Below are 18,179 nucleotides of genomic sequence, written 5' to 3'. Positions count from 1 at the left end.
TGGACCCTAACGATGATGCTCAGAGGGTATTGCACTGTCTGGATGTGAGGCATGCGCTGAGATACTACCTGGACAGGACCAAGACCAGCTGCAAATCGGATGCCCTCTGTCACCTTTGGTGGGTCAAAGCCTGACTGTCAAGCCTCGAAGGCTTCCATAGCAAGGTGAATGGTTATGTCATCAAGGAGGCCTTCTAGGCGCAGCACAAATAGTAAATATGCATGCCCACACAATCAGAGCTAAAGCCACAGTAGTTGGTTTCAAGAGGCACATCCCGTGGCAGTTTTTCAGCAAGGCGGCTACATGGGCTATGCCCTTGGCCTTCTGCAAGCACTACTGCTTGGATGCCGGCTCAATATCAGATGTGGCATTTGGTAAGACTGTGTTAAGGAACTCTCCACCCTGGGGCTACATTCAGTTGTCCTCGCCCATACAGTATGAAGGAAAGGGGACGGGCCATAGGAGTAATTATAAGTTACTCAGCGTAGTGACTAACTTACTCCTAGTCCTTAGTCCCCTTTCTTCCGTATGTCCCACCATCCTTCCCCCCCAATAAAACTGGTGACATTAGGCAATGTTAATATTGTCGACGTGTCAAAGCTTCTAGCTTCTCCAGGAGTTTCCTGAGGAAAGGGGTGATAGATATAGGGCGGTAGTTGGCTGGACAAGTGGGGTCTGCTGAAGGTTTTTTCAGGAGGGTCGCACAAGGGAGTGCATGAGGGAGGGGGGGAAGGATCCAGTGGCAAAAGACTGGTTGCAGAAGCCAACAGGGGCTATAGAGCCAATATTGTCCTTGATGGTTCTGGAGGAGCAGGGGGAAACCTGTTTGGAGGAGACCTTCATGGAGCGGACGACTCTGGTGTGCTCATTAGGTGTGACATGGGAGAAGGAAGAGAGAGAGGAAAAAGGGGGTGAGAGGCCATAGGAGGCAAGGGAGCGGGGGTGGTGCACTTAGTCCGCTCTTCAGTGCTCACTTGCGCCTTTCATTTACTTTCAGGTCACTCGCACCCATCCTATTCACTTTCAAGTCTTTTGCTTTCTTTCTGCGCTCTTAGCACCTTTCTCACACTTTCCATTCACTTTCTGCTTTCTTTCTTGCTTTCTCCTTCTTGCCACTTTGCAAAAACTGTCTTTCTCCCTTCCTGCTCCAGTTAGCCGCACACTCCTGAGTTTCTCCCGCTTACTGACTTGAAACTCACTGGGTAGCATTGCGCTGGCGAGCGGTCTCTCTGGGCATATGGGATCAAGGACAGGGTCTCACCACCTGCCCCTCAGACCCTCTTGGGACCGGCACACATCCCAAGGGAACAAGCACTTCTCTGCACACCGCCAGCAGGACAAAGGCTGCCTTGCTCTGGCTCCCTGGAGACTTGGCTCCCTAGCCACGCTGCAGCCCCTCTCAGACACAGAGCCAGCATCTCAGCACGCCGCTCTCCTCCAGATCCTCCAGGCTTCCCTCCCTGCAGCTCCCTGCTCTTTGGCTTCTCGGCTTCGATCAGGATTCCCAGCTCGCTCTCTTGATTGTGCAAAACCACACCTGTTCTACTTAAAACGGGAGTCAAGTGGAGTCAGGTGTGAGTATTGGGTGGTAAATGCCTGACCCTGCCTGACTCTATTAATGGTACAACCTAATGGTGGTAAGTGGCAGTCTTCCTTCTATTTCTCAAAGTGTTTCTTGCAGGTAATCCTCCCTACTCTCGGTTGCCGCTTCTTCTTCCCAGTATTAGTCAGAAATGGGGAGAGGGAGATGGAATGGGATTGAAAATATCCCATGAATGCTGAGGAAGGGGGTTCTGGTCGAAAATAGGGAGAGGGGGAATACCATCTCTTGCCCTCAGGTATTCTCCTCCCAGTCCCTTGTGACCCTCCACTCGGGTGATCCTTGTTTGTCCACCCCCAGGGTCAGGATCCAAAAGCGATAGCCCTTCCCAGGCCACCTGAATGGAAGGTCCTGGGCAAGTAGGTGGGAGAACACTGTCAGGTTTCTGCATGCAACCAGTGACAATGAGATTTAGGGCGTTGTGTCTTACCTCGCTGTCAATTGGTTTCGATGCCTGAGTGGGGCCTCCCTCGGTAGAAAGGGCAAGCTGTTGATGGGCGATGTCCCTGATAAACTCCCCCATCTCCCTGCTGGTCGCCCGGGCAGGAACATCTTGGTTGAGCCATTGAGTGTGAGTGTTCTCTGGTCAAGAGACGAGACTTGGGGGGGAAAGAACGGGTGGGAGAAAGTCAGGGTGCAGGAGGCAAAAGCCAAGTTTTTAGGGCCTTCCTGAAGGTGAGGAAAGACACTGAGTCTATCCAAACCCAATCAATATAGGATAGCAGATCAGTAAGGCTTAGACTCAAGAGGTGTGAGAGTGGTCTAGGGCTGCAATGGGCTGCAATGAAGCACATAAGGAACACTCCTATGAATTCAGTTATAGAAGTACAAAAATATACAATGATATATTAGGCCTTTAAAATACACATTTTTTCATGTAAGTACTGTCACACAGCTACTTTCAAATAGATATATACATCCACTTTTGGGGGTTCTAAATGTAGTTAAGCAACAGTTGGCATCATCATGGTGTGGGGAGCCAGGAGTGAGACGCAGACACTGAGGACTTACAGTTTCGGCTATTAACATTTATTCAAAATCAAAAGGGTTGGGGAAATGCCTTACTATCACTATCCTAAGAGGTATTTCCCTACCTCAACCAAAAAAGAATGGGTCTGTCCGTTGTCAAGATGCCCATAGTGAAAATATGTCCTGTATCCCAAATCTACAGTCTTTTACACATGTATCTTCCCCTGGTGTACCTACCTGCCAGAACTTTCATATATCTTCATTACAAGTCTCTTTTACCAATGAAACAATAACAGCCCAATGTTGGCCTATCATTTCTTGAATGGTTCTCTCCTTCATATATCAGGCTTTTGCCCCTCTTTCAAGTTCGTTCACCTTTACTCGCTTTTCTCTTTCTGTCCCTTTTTTAAGATGCAGGTTCAATGACCTGTTCGTGGAATAGCTTATGGATCGTTTAGCTTCACATATGTTGCTCCCTCGTGGTATAGCTTTTATATTTATTAGCCTCTTCACATATTTGACTTTGTTTACTGATAGCAACGTCGACGCAGCGCACACTTTTAGGCAACTCGGTAACCCTCTCAGCTTCCCTGTGCTTACTGGGTGCTCCAAGTTTCTGTCACGCCTTTCTCCCTCTTTTCTCATCGAATTGTGGGATTGGTGTGCAATTTGTCATCTGCTGCGCCGCTGCCCTGCCGTTCGTACGTTTCTGCTGCCTATTCCTCTCGGGTAGTGCGTCCTCTGCACTCTGATTCGTTCTCCTGCTGGGCAGATTAGCTTTGCAGCGTTTTCTGCTGCGTCTTTTCCCCCAACGTTCCAGCCGGTCTTTGTGCAGGAAACCACGCAGCTCAGCGTCTGAAGCTCTTTCCCATTGCTGTCGGAAGTGTGGGTTTTAAATCTACCAGTCTGACTAAAGAGTTTCCAAAGATTAGACTTCAGCATAGGCAGTGCTCCAGATAGGATTTTGCAATGGCATTATTTTACTCCCAATTTTTGGAATTTAAGAGTAAATCCAATTTCAAGAGAGTAAAAATGATTTTCCTTCATCGCAAGAGAGTCAAAAGTGCCTTACAACTATCCGATTTGTGCGTCAAATTAAAACTTTGTTCGGAAACATAAGTGATAATACAGCTGTATTTCAAAGTGGTTCTAAATAATGTATTGCACGTGTGGAAAACATTTTCCCCACACAAGAACTTTGTAGATGCATACTACCCAGCTTCATCTTCATGATACTTGGGCACAACTCTGTTTAGAGTTACTACAGATGCCAGCTAGTTACATCGGGTGATTCATAAATCAAGTGCCTCACTCTACCAGCATCACTCCCTGCCTCTCGGGCCTATTGTTGCTGCCTGGCACTACATGCTTGACAGCCACTCCATATTTTTGCTACATCTCTCCTTCCCTTTGCTACTTTGTTTCCCCTGTCTCTTACTTTGTGACGCTCTGCCTCTCACCCTTAAGTGTTGCAATACCACATTTTGCGGTCGGTTTTTCTGTCACTCTGCCTCTCCCATCTCTGCATTTTATTGTTGCTTTTTCCCTCCTATATCGCGCTGTCTCGGTTGATACAACTCCTCTTCCTCTCTCTCATGTCATTACTCTGGCTATATCTGTTTTTTCATTTTCTCGGTTGTGGTTGCTGCTCCTTTTGATTATCTTTCTTGCACTGTCTCTAATGTTATTGGTCTGCCCTTCTCTAGTCTTGCTTTTCTATTTCCATCTCTCCCCACCTGCTGTTGATCTGTGTTTTATTTTACTGTCTCCAAATGTCTTGTTTGCTGTGCTTCTATCCCTCACTCCTTGTGTGTGTTTGTCCAATTATTAACTCTGTTTCCCTTCACACTTTCTTTGTTGCCCTATCATGTAGCTCATTGTTCTGTCTTCCCGTTGCGCGAATTGTTGTTTTGGATTGTCTGGTATGTTCTCTGTCCCTTCGCCCCCTCCCTCCTCTGCCACACCTTTGTTCTTCTGTATTGCTTAGGTTCAGAGTTGCTCTTCCTCTCCTGTTTTTCTGTTTGTGTTTTAACATAGCACCAATAAATATCCAAAAAGCTGAAAATGCCTTTTCTATTTAGCAATCTAGTGCAGCTTTACCATTGGGTGCTACTTTTTAGATGTGTGTAAACCTTCTTTTGGCCATTTGGCTGGGAATTATAGAGTTAGAGGTTTGTCTGACTAGATACAGCACTTGCTTGAATGCAGGTGCGTTACCGACACTGTGCCATTACAAGTACAAGAGCCCATATGAGATGTGTGTTATGAGCCATTACAGGTGTAGCAGCCTCGATGAGGTGTCTATTCTGAGCCATTACAGGTATAGAAGCCCAAATGAGATGTCTGTTCTGAGCCATCAGAGGTATAGCAGCCATGAAGAATTGTGTCCTGAGCAATCACAGGTATAGCAGCTCTGATGAGTTTTGTGTTATGAGCCATTACAAGTAGAGCATACTGGATGAAATGTGTGTGTGTCGGATTCACTGAACATTTTGTAGTCCTTTTGATAAGTCAAAATTTAAGTCAACTGTGTTGCAATTGAATGTTAGCTGCATCTTAAATGCATATCTCTGCAGACCCACTAACTCACCTATTAACACGATTTGAACTAGCAAGTTGCACAATAATCTCTGCAGCAGGGTTATTGGCCCACTGAGCTGCCTTTACCAACTGGCTGTTGACACTGAAAGGCACATAGGGTTGGGGCACTGGCAGTTCCATGTGAGGCTTGCCTGACATAAATGGCTTGTCAAAAGCTCTAAACCTGTTTGGACTGTCCTACATTAGTATGGAGATTCATAATGAGGCTTTGAAATGTGCTAGATTTTTTGGCAGTGGGACTCAGTAAACGGACATGGGAGAAGCAGACGTTTTAAAAAGCGCAAGACTGAGTAGAAGGGATTGAAGTATATGACAGCAATGCCATCTTTTCACACTGTCCGAGGTTGGTGGGAAAAGCTCAAACACTGTTCTTGCTCTGTACTTTAGCTCGCTGCAGAAAATGCCAACACATGTTCGTGCTTTCTTAACAGCAGCTCTGTTAGGAAATTCAGGTACTGACCCAAAACATGGCAGTCCTGCAAAGAAATGTGGGTATCATGCAATCAGCCCTGCTGTGAATATTTGGCATTGTGACATGACATGCGTACGGTATAGCAGCTCTGTTGAAAAATTAGATTACTTTTCCTGAACATATAGCAGTCCTGTTGAGAGGTACATGTACAATCTGTGCCACTGAAAATATATACAGCACTGCTTCTACCTGTATCCATTATACCTGCTTGCAGTGGGTGGTCCAAAAGTTTAAAGTTCAGACCCTATGCCTAGCTATGCATGCAATTGGCGTGCTTCTGTGATTAAAAGAAAACAAAGGATGAAATGCCCATGCTGCTGCAACTACGCTGCCTCTATTAAATCCAATTAAGCAGAAATGCAGCCCTTTTTAAGACCATTTTTATTTTACACAATACTACTTGTGTCCTGAAGCAAAGCTTTAATAACACTGTAACCTACAAAATGTCGGTAGTTGAACAAAGTGAACAAAACACAAGTTCCTTTTTACATTACTCGAAGTATTATCTTGATAGAATCATTAACAGAGTAGAGTGTAAAAAAATTAAACAGATCAGGCCTCATCCCAGTTGCTTCTTTCAAAGGAACTGTGTCGATTACTAAAGAGTGGATTTGCAAGCTGCCGCTAGCCAGGCTGTCACCAGTGAGCTCCATGAATTATATGGGTGCTGCCATAAATAGCCTGTGTAAGTGGTACGCAAGGAATAATTGAAAGGGCTTTATTGACAAGATTTCTGTGCGTAAAAAGGCCTTAAACGCACCTTATCTGGAGGGCCTTAGTGATCTTTACTGTTCTTTGTCTCTTCCTCATCTCAGTAGTTGTTGAATGATTCTTTGTGTTGTTGAGTAAACTGATATGGGATTATTCCAGGAGTAATCATTACTGCTCCCTGCCTCTTCTACATCTCAGTAATTAATGTATTGCTCTGGTTATTATGTTGGAGAATATTAATATTGGACTCTGTACATGGATGAGGATCAGTGGTGCAATAAGCCATTAAAACCTAAGGAATGGAGGAAACCTCCCCAAGAGGGAGCAGGGGGTATGTGACTGTTCCCAATGGCGTCCTCCCTTATCTATGAGTTTTGCCTCCCACAAGGTGGTCCTCCCTCATATAGCCACCCCCAGGGTCTGAATCAGGTAGCGTCTGCCGTCCCCTTGCTACACAGAGAGAGACTACTTCGGAGAAAGGAGCGAGGATAACATTAGATTCATCACATACCCTTCCCCTAATGCTGCTGGTTCTCGAAGCATCTTTTGTGAAACACAAAAGGAAATCTATGTTCCCCTGGTCTCTTCCTTTCCAGTGTTCTACCGTGAAACAATAGGGCTGTACATGTCTGAACCAGCGCATGACTCGTGCATTAGTGTCCTTCCTTAAGCTCATACATGTTAGTGGAGAAAGGTCTGTGATCAACCTAAACTTCGTACCCGTGAGATAGTATTTTAAATGAGACACTGCCCACTTTATAGCTGGGCCTCAGGTTCAATAGTGGTACAGTTCTTTTCTCTAGGGTACAACTTCTGACTGATTTAAAGGATCGGATGTTCAATGCTATCGTGGTTTTGGGAAAAAACGACCACTAGTCCAACATGTGATGTGTCAGTCTGTAAGATGAATTCTTTATTAAAGTTTGCCACTTTTAATACTGGTTCACTGCATAGGATTGTTTTAAGTTTGTCAAACATGGTTGATCTTCAGGACTGTTTTGTCTGGGTATCTGTGTTCTTAGGTTTATCAATGAGGCAGGAGGCAATTGAGGAATAACTAGACATAACTCATCTATAGTATCCTACTAACCCTAGGAAGTCTCTCAGATATTTCTCTGTCTTAGGCACTTAGGTTTCTTGTACAGCCTTCACCTTTTCACTATGGGCCAATGTGAACATAGGAGGGACAGAATGGGAGAGAAATGGGGGTGGGGGAGGCGAACTGTGGGAGTGAGAAAGGATGGAGATGGGGAGAGTAAGAGTAGAATAGAGAGAGTAGTAAGATCAGAGAGAGGAGAGAAAGAGAACTACTGGGTGAGAAAACAGACCAGGGTTTCTGGTATTAGTGAAGTAAGGAACATAATTTCCACTAAAAAAACCTGGGCATTGTTAGGTTAGGAAACTCTTCAGAGAATCACAGAGGGAGCTATATATGTTTTGGTTTTAGGCATTCACCCATAACTAGCCTTAGCTGGTAGGTGGTGTTACTGATTGCTAGTTGCCAAACCTGTGATTAAGGACTCCTGGGTTAGGGTGAATGGAGCCCATTAGAGCATGAGGAAGAAGCCCTTTAGTGTACCCTACCTGCACCCTAACCAGAATAAAAACATATATTTTCCCATTTTTTAAATCTACAACCTTGAACCATCCTTCTGAGTCTGGTAGTTTTTACCGCCATCTGTGACAGTGTGTGTTTGCTACTTTGTTTGCTGCTTCTATTTGTCCACTTATCTTTGTTTGTGCTCACACCTATGCTGACTATATTACTAAATGTAAGTTGGTTGCCAAGTATGGTATGTATTGTCCTTTGTGCTTTCCAATGCCCTCTGCCTGCTCTCCTAACTTCAGACTATATTTTTCTCAAAGGCTATCAGCTGTCTGAAGAGGGCCAATTATCTAGCACCATTTGACTGGAAAATTCTGTCTAACCTTGGGCTTGTGCACCTGACAATGCAGCAGTACGCCTCATCCTTCCACTTCCTGAGTGCTGCCATCAACCTGCAGCCACGGAGAGGAGAGCTCTATATGTTGCTGGCAGGTGAGTCTGGCTTGCAGTCTGCTTTTCCATAGGCTTTTCTGGAAGCAATAACGTTTTCTCTGTGTCAGAAACACTTAATCACCATCATTCCTACAGGGCTTTGTTTTAGGGTGCAAACTTTGACTTTAAATAATCGATGTCCTTCTGCTCTCAACGGTTCTGGATAGAGGTTCAACCTTTGAGCCATACAGCCTGAAAGGCAACTGGATTGAAGCCTTTTAAGTACATATGTCAGAAGCAGGTGTTTCACTGGCCACCAGCACCTTCTAAATTCAACCCTACGTAAAAAAATAGACTTTAAACTTTTTTTAAAGATATGGAACAGACGGTGCACTTGACACCCAGCGTCAGCACCTTTGACTCCGGCAAGCCACTTATCTGCATTTTCTACCACATGGTCCACTGCAAATTCGTATGTATATAGAGGATAATTGCCAATCCAGTTCTGAGCAGCATTGGGTGCTCTTTTAGTCCATTTTAAGATGATACATGTAGCTTTTAGAAGATGTCCAAGGTTGGGCATATCAGGTCTACTTACTGTCTCTGCCCACGTTATTATTGTGTTCCATGCCATTTGATCATAGGGTCAGAATCATTCATTGGTACGTGAATGCAAGTCCTCATCAACTAAAATTTCAGAAGCAGCTGTAGTACTCTGCATATCGTGGTTCATATCCGGCACTGTCTCAGCAATAGTCATTGTAAAGTAGTTAACATCACAAGTTCTTCAATGATATTCATATACTGTGAATATCTTAGCCTATGTGCTGGATGTAAGTGTAATTTTATAATTATTATTTTCTTTTTATTGCCTTCCAGTTTACTGTTTCAGTGTTTGCAAATTGTTTTCCCAAAAAGTACCTCAATGTCTTTTCACAACATTTCCTGCAATGCAGGAGCATTGGAAAAAACTAAAAGGAGAAAACAGATGGACTAGCATGGAACGACATGCAAAAGTGAAACTCTTACTTTTGTCAAACCTGTTTCTTGTGTCAAAACAGAAATCCAAAATATCATGAACATAAGCGTCTTCCACATCACTACAAAATTCCAGCACATTTCCCATGGATTCAGTCTAAAGAACCCTGTTCTTAAACTTCAACTTGACACCGTTACATATTGTCATGAACTATAGGACCTCCGCAAGTAGTACTGCCCCTCCTAGTAATGCGATGGACAGCAGTCCCCAATCCGGGGAGACTTTCCTCCTGAGAGCGCTGCATACCAGATACAAGGTGATTGCAAGGCCACGGGCTCCACGAAAAGGCAGGAATACGTCAGGAACCAGCAGACGCTGCAGGGGAGGAAAAGTAGAGAAATGCCATTAAGACATTCACTAAAGGAATCAGTGGGAGCAGCCAAGATCTTCAACTTCTCCTTTATAGTGATCCTACCTGATTCCGGAGATCAAAAGATTGATGCACCTAATAGTATTCCTACCAGCTAATGCAAGTCCATAGGTCAGAGATGCCTGCCCGACGCAGGTGCCAACGGGTGGAAATGTCCACAGATTAAAACGCAGGGACCTGACCCAAACAGCACGAGGACAAGAACTAAGTTAGAAGAAAACTAAATCCAGGAAACCAGGATAAACACTCTTGAGTTCCAGTAGGAAAACCAGCACAGTTCAGCAAAATCCATAAGCAATCCAGAAGAACAAAAACAAGGTTGAGTTCCAGGTAAGGAACAGGTCCCAAAGCAACACAACAGGCAAGTGAATCCAAGATGCACTCCAGAGCTAAAAAAGGAGTTTGTGAGAAAGTTATAGCACACCAAAATGCAAACCAACAGGGGGAGCCAAGTCAATCCAGTAATAACCAAGCCGAAGTCAGAGAATACAGGAACAAATCAAAGAATCGCAACACCACTCACAGCGGGAAGAACACTGTTGAGGAGCACAGTTTCCAAAGTGATGGTTCCTTAAATGCGTCCAGTTCCGGGAAACGTGGCATGACGTGGTGCGTCAGTGCCAAGTGACAGATTGAATGGCCTTCAGGGAATTGTAGTGCACATCAAGATGAGGGGAAGCGGAGGCGCTGTGCATTCATGCGTGCAGGGACTGGAGGGAGGAGAGGCACAGGCATGCAGTCAGTGCCGAGCCTGGTATGCTCGGTGAGCCCGGTGCCACTGAAGGCACCAGCTTGCGTTTACTACGCATTCACACGTGCGTGGCGGACAGCCAAACTTTACTCCGACAGTGAGCGATGCTGCAAGTCAGTTAATGATTTAGTATCATTCTGTGCCTTTTTTAGATGTTGGTAAACAGCCAAACACATCTGCAACAAAGAATGTAACAAGTCGCCAGCAATAGGGACTGTCCCAGGCATAACCGGTTCCTGATGCAGAGAGCGCGGATGTTGTCCATAAAGGCCAAAAAAGGGGGAAACCCAACCAAAGGGTGGATGGTATTCTTATATGCTAATTCAGCTGCTCCGAGAGCTGAAAACCAATTATCTTGATGCTGAAGACAGACACCGCAGGAATGGTTCCACAGTGGCATTCACCCTCTCGGTCTGTTCATCCATCTGGGGAGGGTAAGGGGGAAGATAAACGTGCTTGTATTCCTAAATAACCCATCAAAGCATGCCAAAATCGAGATGGGAACTGGGTCCTTCGGTCTGAAATAATGATGAAAGGTAAACCAAAAAGGCAGACAACATGATCAAAAAACAAAGCGGCTAATACTGCTACTGCGGGTATTTTCTGGCAGGTTATGAACGGAGCCATCTTGGTGAAGGTGTCAACCACAAACAAAATGGTAGTCATTCTCCTCCTGCGCAGCTGGTCCAAGGTCTTCTGTTGGACAGGGTGGGCTGCCAATTTGGCATTGTGAGACCATTATAGCGTCATTAGGTGAGTGGCTTCTTAGGAATGTCCAGACAATCTTGTACATACGGCAAACTGAGTGACCTGGGCCTTTATAGCTTCTACATCAGCAGGATGTTCTCTAGCCCAAATCCAAATGGTGTCCAGCAAGGGGGTACAAATGGCACAAACACACACTACTGCTTCTTTCGGCAGAATCAGATACTCAAAACATGGGGGATCAGCGCCAGCGTCTAACCCAGATAGGGCATCAGCCTTGCAAGTTAAGCAATCTGGTCGATTGGTGACTGTGAAATTCAAATGGCAAAAAATAAATGGCAACGGATTTGTTGTGCACTGGTACACTTGGCATGGGAGTGTGCCTGCAAATTATGATGATTTGAATACACAAGGACTGGATGCTTAGTACCCAAGAGATGGTGTTTCCATTCTTCAAAGGCTGTCCTTATTGCCAATAACTCGCATTCCATGAAGGTATAATTCTGTTCACAAGGGGAGAGGGTGCAGGAGTAGAATGCTACTGGATGCAACTGTTGCGTGGGACACCTCTGAGAAAGGATGCCACTGATGGCTACTGCAGAGGCAATTGCCTCCACGACGAACGGTAGAGAAGGGTTTGGATGTTGAAGGACTGGAGTCGTGAAGGCCTCTTTCAGTGTCTGAAAGGCCTTTTCTGCCTCTATATTCCATACAAAGGGTACCGATGGATGAGACAGCCTTGTCAGTGGAATGGCTATATTGGGAAAAGAAATGATAAACAGCTGATAAAAACTGGCAAACCCCAAGAAGGACTGAATTGGCCTGTCCCTTCAACGGTTATGGCATTAAAGTACTGCTCGTACCTTGTTCATGCTCTTTTGAATACTCTGTGGGGTCGGGACAAAGCCCAAGAGTTCCACTGAGGTGAAGTAGAACACACATTTCGAATGGATTGTGTCCTCCCATGTATTCCTCATCTTATGATAAATCGTTATCTCCAGCTTCCCTGCTTTGGAAAAAATAATTCTCGGCAGAGGGCGCTGTGCTCGAGGTCATGACGTCGATTGTCCCTCGACGGACTCCGTACTCTGTCGACGTCACCAATGGTATAAATAGCTTGTGCCGCGCCCGTTGCTTCAGTTCCGTTTTTCTATTCGCTTCGCTTTCGAGAACGGCGCGCTTGAGATTTTCTGTGAAGAAAATGTCATTTTCGACTCCTTCGACACCCAAGACTGGGTTCAAGAAGTGAGTAGATTGTGGATCAAAAATGTCGATCACGGATCCTCACCGGGTTTGTCTCTGGTGTCTCGGTTCCAGTCACCGGATCGACGACTGTGGTTCCTGCTAATCCATGACCAAGAAAGCTCTTCGTGAGAGGAGAGGTAAACTGTCGGTGGGGAGGGAAGCCTCTAAGAAGGCTATGTCCAAAAAACATAAAGCAACTGATTCGAAGGAATCGGATCGCCATAGGCACTCCAAGAGATCTCGATCTAGGAGTAGATCGAGACACTCTTCTTCCTCGTCCAAAAAAATGAAGAGGAGACGTAGATCTCCCTCATCATCATCCTCTTTAGAGTCGACCGAAGAAATTCGATGTCCGACAAAATCGATTCTCCCAGAAAATGGGACGAATTTCGTAAAAAGATGATGGAGGTATTCGAGAATGCTGCCCGACCCCCTCGAATGAATCTCGGAAGAGCTATACTCCTAATGTCGCTCCATTGGACGACAAAGGGAAGTCTAAGACTACCATGGTAAAAACCAGTAGTGTCGAGGACGCCAAGTTGTCGAGGACTCTTCGAGAGTCGAGCACCTCTCCGGTGCCATATAAAAACATAAGTCGTCGAAGGCTTCTACGATTTCATCGACGCCATCGGCGTTGACCGTTTCGGCATCGAAACCAAAAACAACCTCGACGCCTGTATCGAAGTCATCTTCGAAGTCATCGAAGATTCCTTCGACAACTTTGAAGGATTTTTCTATTCCTTCGACGCATATGGTAGAGGAAGAAAGAAGATTCACTCTGTTGCCCAGATCAGACTTTTTTAAGTCCATGTCCTCAGTTTATGAGGAATCTGGCTTGGAGGAAGAGGAAGTTACTCCTTTTGGAGTTTCATATGGCACAAAGCAAGTTCCTGAGGAACTCATTGATCAAGAATCTAAAATGAGAGACCTGAGTGACACTCTACATTCTGCCAGTGGAATTGACACTTCCCCAGAATTAGAGTTTGCCAGACTTGATACTGCAGAACATGCAGGCGCTGGGTACAGGAGTCTTATGACCAGAGTAATTGAGTATATGGGTCGGGGTAACACTTCACCTGTTTTTGAACAGGATGACATGACGGATATAATTGTCAGAGGTCCTCAAAAAGATCCAGTTCTCCCCTTTCACAGGGCGCTTCAGAGGACAGTGGAGAAAAACTAGGAAAAGCCTGAGAGCATTGCTGCTGCAGATAGTAATTTCCCCAAGAAATACAGACCAGCTGGTACGGATCCCGAATACTTAAACAAACATCCGACTCCAGAAAGTCTAGTCATTCAGGCAGCATCCACATCAAAGCAAAATGCATATCCCACTATCCCTCCAGATAGAGAGGATAAAAAAGTGAATGCCTGGGCACGTAAAGTTTTCACGTCAGGCAGTATGGCCCTTAAGTCGATAAATGTCCCCTGTACCCTGGCCAGGTTTACCCATACCCTGTGGGACTGTATTTCGGCGGCGGCTGATCATATTCCTGAAGGCGAGGAAAGGGAAGGCTTCCCGAATATAGTCAGACGGGAAGGAGGCAATGGGGGAATGTCTCCAGTCTGGAATGGATACTGCTGATAGTATCAGCAGATCCATGGCTGCAAGCATTGTGCTACGCAGATTTGCGTGGTTGAGGAAGTCGGGGCTTGCACCAGACGTGCAAGCCAGACTCCTTAACATGCCCTTTGATGGCTCGAGACTGTTTGGCAGTAAAGCTGATGAAAGCCTAGAAAAAGTTCAGACCTCGAAAGCGGCAGCTAAATCGCTTGGCGCCTCCATGCGCCAGCCTCTAAAACCCTATTCCGGCTCATCTTCCTGGAGGGGTCGTTCTTTTCGTTACCACTCCTCATTTAGTAGAGGAAGAGGACAGGCTTCTCAAAGGGGCAAAAGAAACTTCCCTCGTGGAGCATGAGGAAGAGGTGCAAAATCAGCCTCAGGAGTGGCATCTTTACCCTCAGCCACTCCTGCTGCCGCTTCCAAATTCCTCTGTGACCTTGTTGCACAAAACACCAGTGGGAGGCAGGATCTCTCAGCATCTGAAGGAATGGCGAGGCATTACCTCAGATGCTTGGACACTGGAAACAGTAGCCCAAGGGTACAGTCTCCCCTTCCTAAAAAGGTCTCAATCATCCACCGGGAGCCAACTCTGTCAAAATTCCAGATCCTCTCCTGTTGCAGGAAATTTTAACTCTGCTAGAGAAAGGTGCCATAGAACAGGTACCTGTAGCAGAGAGGAACAGGGGTTGGTACTCCCCATATTTTCTCATTCCAAAAAAGGACGGAGGACTGAGACCCATCTTGGACCTAAGAAACTTGAACAAGTTCCTCAGGAAGGACAAGTTCAAGATGGTGACCCTTTCTCAGATCCTTCAGGCTCTCCAACTCCAAGATTGGTTGGTATCATTGGACCTTCAGGATGCTTACTTTCATGTGCCAATCCATCCAAAGCACAGAAAGTACGTGAGGTTCGCGATTGGCAATTCTCATTATCAGTTTCGAGTTCTGCCATTCGGGTTGACCTCCGCCCCAAGGGTTTTCACCAAACTGTTGGCGGTTGTGGCAGCGGGTCTCAGGAGAGGAGGTATTCACGTATACCCCTACCTGGACGACTGGTTGATCAGAGCAAGTTCTCCAAAACAAGCTCAGGAACATCTTTCGATCACCTGCCACTTTCTCCACAAATTGGACTTCTCCCTCAATTTCAAGAAGTCCTATATGATTCCATCCCAAAAGCTCCAGTTTATCGGAGCAGTCTTGGATACTTCCTCGGGAAAAGCCTCGCCTCCCAAAGTGAGAGCTCTCCACATCCAGCAGATGGTAACAAAGTTCCAGAATGCCGAACATCTACCGGCCTTCGATTTTCTCAGGTTGCTTGGCCTCATGGTATCCTGCATTTTCCTGGTACCAGAGGCCAGGTTGAGAATGAGATCCCTTCAATGGGCACTCAGAACTCAGTGGTCCCAGTTCTCAGGGAATATGACGGATCTTCTGCAAGTCCCGAGCGCAGTTGCTTAGGATCTTCTGTGGTGGGCTTGCAACGACAACATTCTCAAGGGAGAATCTTTTTGGCAACCATGGCCGTAGATAACAGTAGTGACGGACGCCTCACTCACGGGGTGGGGAGCACACACCAACGGTCTGACAATCAGCGGACGTTGGTCTCCATCGGAGTCCAAACTACACATCAACCTTTTGGAGCTGAGGGCAATCAGACCAGCGCTGAAGGCCTTTCTTCCCTCTGTACAGGGCAAGAATGTCCTGATAATGACAGACAATACAGTGGCCATGTACTACCTCAACAAGAGAGGTGGTGTAGGGTCACTACCACTGTGCAGAGAGGCAATGCAGCTCTGCTTCTGGGCAATACGATAAGGAATCTCTCTATCGGCAATTCACTTAGCCGGAGAGAAGAACACGGCGGCAGACGCTCTGAGCAGGCAGAGCGCAGTCTCCCACGAGTGGGAGCTAGCTCAGGAAGTCCTTCTGGAGATCTTCGCCCTTTGGGGAACCCCTCAAGTGGATCTGTTTGCCACCGCGATCAACCGGAAGTGCGATCAGTACTGCTCAAGATAATTTCCTCAAAGAGGAGCTCTGGGAGACGCATTCGTAGTGAAGTGGAAGTTTCCACTACTGTATGCGGTTCCCCCAGTCCCCGTGATTCCTCAAGTAATCAGGAGGTTGAGAAAGTTCAGGAAAACCATGATCTTAATTGCCCCGGATTGGGCCAAGAGGACGTGGTACCCAGACCTTCTAGACATGTCCATCTGCCCTCCAATATGTCTTCTACAAAGAGAGGATCTTCTCTCGCAAGAGGAAGGTCGGGTTCTCCATCCAGAGGTCAAGACACTCAACCTTCACGCATGGTTTCTGAGAGGTTGAGATAGAAGGATTGGGATCTTCCGGATGACGTAATGGAAGTATTGCTTTCGGCCAGAAGGCCAGCAACAAAATCTTTGTACCGATGTCGCTGGAACTGGTGCAAAGATAAGGATGTGGACCCTTTGTAATGTGGCACTCCAGTAGTGCTCTCTTTTCTATTACATCTAGCCAATCTGGGGCTCCAGATAGGAACAATCAAAGGATACCTTGCTGCGCTGTCCATTTTCAAGCGCACCTCGGAAGAGGTTTCATATTTCAAAATACCATTAATAATTCTATTCTTAAAAGGGCTAACGTATACCCTCCAGTACCTTTTCATGTCCCAACTTGGGATTTAAATTTAGTACTAACATTTTTGACTTGCATACCTTTTGAGCCTCTGCACGCCTGTCCATTGAGGCTTCTAACACTAAAAACTGTCCTTCTTCTGCCCCTATCATCAGCCCGCAGGGTTAGTGAACTTCAGGCTCTCTCATGCAAACCACCATATACTATTTTTTATAAGGATAAGGTAGTCCTTAAAGTTAAACCTTCCTTTTTACCAAAGGTAGTTTCGGACTTCCGTTTGTCACAAAAAATAATACTACCAACATTTTATCCTCCTCCTTATTTGGGCAAGGAGGAGGAGAGACTGCACAGACTAGATCCCAAGAGGGCTCTTAGTTTTTACATCTCAAGGATGTCTAAATTACGACAAGATGACCAATTGTTTGTGGGTTATACTGGTCATAAACTGGGCTTATCAGTAACAAAACAGACCATATCCCGCTGGATCATTTTGGCCATAATTGAATGCTACAGGGGGAATGGCTACTTCTGCGGCTCTAAAGAGGGGAGTCCCAGCAGCAGATATTTGTGCAGCTGCAACTTGGAAAACATTGCATACTTTTATCAAGCATTACTGTTTGGATACTGCCTCCTCCAATGAGGGGTTATTTGCCAAGGCAGTTCTGCATTCTGCCCATGAAAACTGTAATTAGTACTCCCACCTCCAAAATTGCCACTGCTATGGGAGTCTATCATAAGATGAGGAATACGTGGGAGGACACAATCCATTCGAAGAACAAGTTACTTACCAACTGTAACGTTCTTTCGACTGGATGTTCCTCCCACGTATTCCTCATCGACCCTCCCATCCTACCCCACAGTACAGTTTACGTTTTCTTACACTTTCCTCTCACGAAGAGTGCATCAGTCATGGGGCACGCCTGGGTGTTCCTCCTATATGTTTCATCGAAAAAACAGAACTGAAGCAACGGCCGCGGCTCGAGCTATTTATACCATCGTTGATGTCGACAGAGTACGGAGTCCGTCGAGGGACAATCGACGCCACGACCTCGAGCACAGCGCACTCTGCCGAGAATTCTTTTTTCCGAAGCAGCGAAGCTGGAGATAACGATTTATCATAAGATGAGGAATATGTGGGAGGAACATCCAGTCGAAAGAACATTACAGTTGGTAAGTAACTTGTTCTTCTCTGCTTTAGCAAAGAGAGACTATTCCTGCAGTCTCTAATTCTTGATGGACATGTTGGGCGTGTTTCGCAAAGGAATCAGAATAGATGAGAATGTCGTCAATAAATAGACCACCACAAAACAGTCCAGCAGGTCCCGAAATACATCATTAATAAAATACTGAAAGGCGGCTGGGGCATTGGGCGGCTGGGGCATTGCCGAGACCAAAAGGCATTATCAGGTACTTGAATAAACCATGCCTTGTTTTGAACACTGTCTTGCATTCGTCACTTCGTCACTTGTGTTGCATCCGGACCAGATTATACGCTCCCCTTAAATCCAGCTCAGTATAGATGACTAATAACTGCAATTGGTCCAAGAGCTCAGATATCAAGGGT

The 18,179-nt window shown here is 45.9% G+C and overlaps 1 protein-coding gene across 2 annotated transcripts in view; it reads left to right on the top strand.

Moving 5' to 3' along the window:
• BBS4 (Bardet-Biedl syndrome 4) overlaps positions 1-18,179 on the top strand; it is a 614,420-nt gene that overhangs the window by 413,732 nt on the left and 182,509 nt on the right. For both annotated transcript variants that reach the window (XM_069624617.1, XM_069624616.1), the window contains exon 12: positions 8,220-8,391. In XM_069624617.1, the coding sequence (XP_069480718.1) occupies positions 8,220-8,391 (172 nt within the window). The remainder of the gene's footprint in view (positions 1-8,219; positions 8,392-18,179) is intronic.

The sequence above is a fragment of the Ambystoma mexicanum genome, chromosome 11 (genome assembly GCF_040938575.1).
Source record: "Ambystoma mexicanum isolate Mex_15411 chromosome 11, UKY_AmexF1_1, whole genome shotgun sequence".
Classification (NCBI taxonomy): Eukaryota; Metazoa; Chordata; class Amphibia; order Caudata; family Ambystomatidae; genus Ambystoma; species Ambystoma mexicanum.
This window is presented reverse-complemented; position numbering and strand designations above follow the sequence as displayed.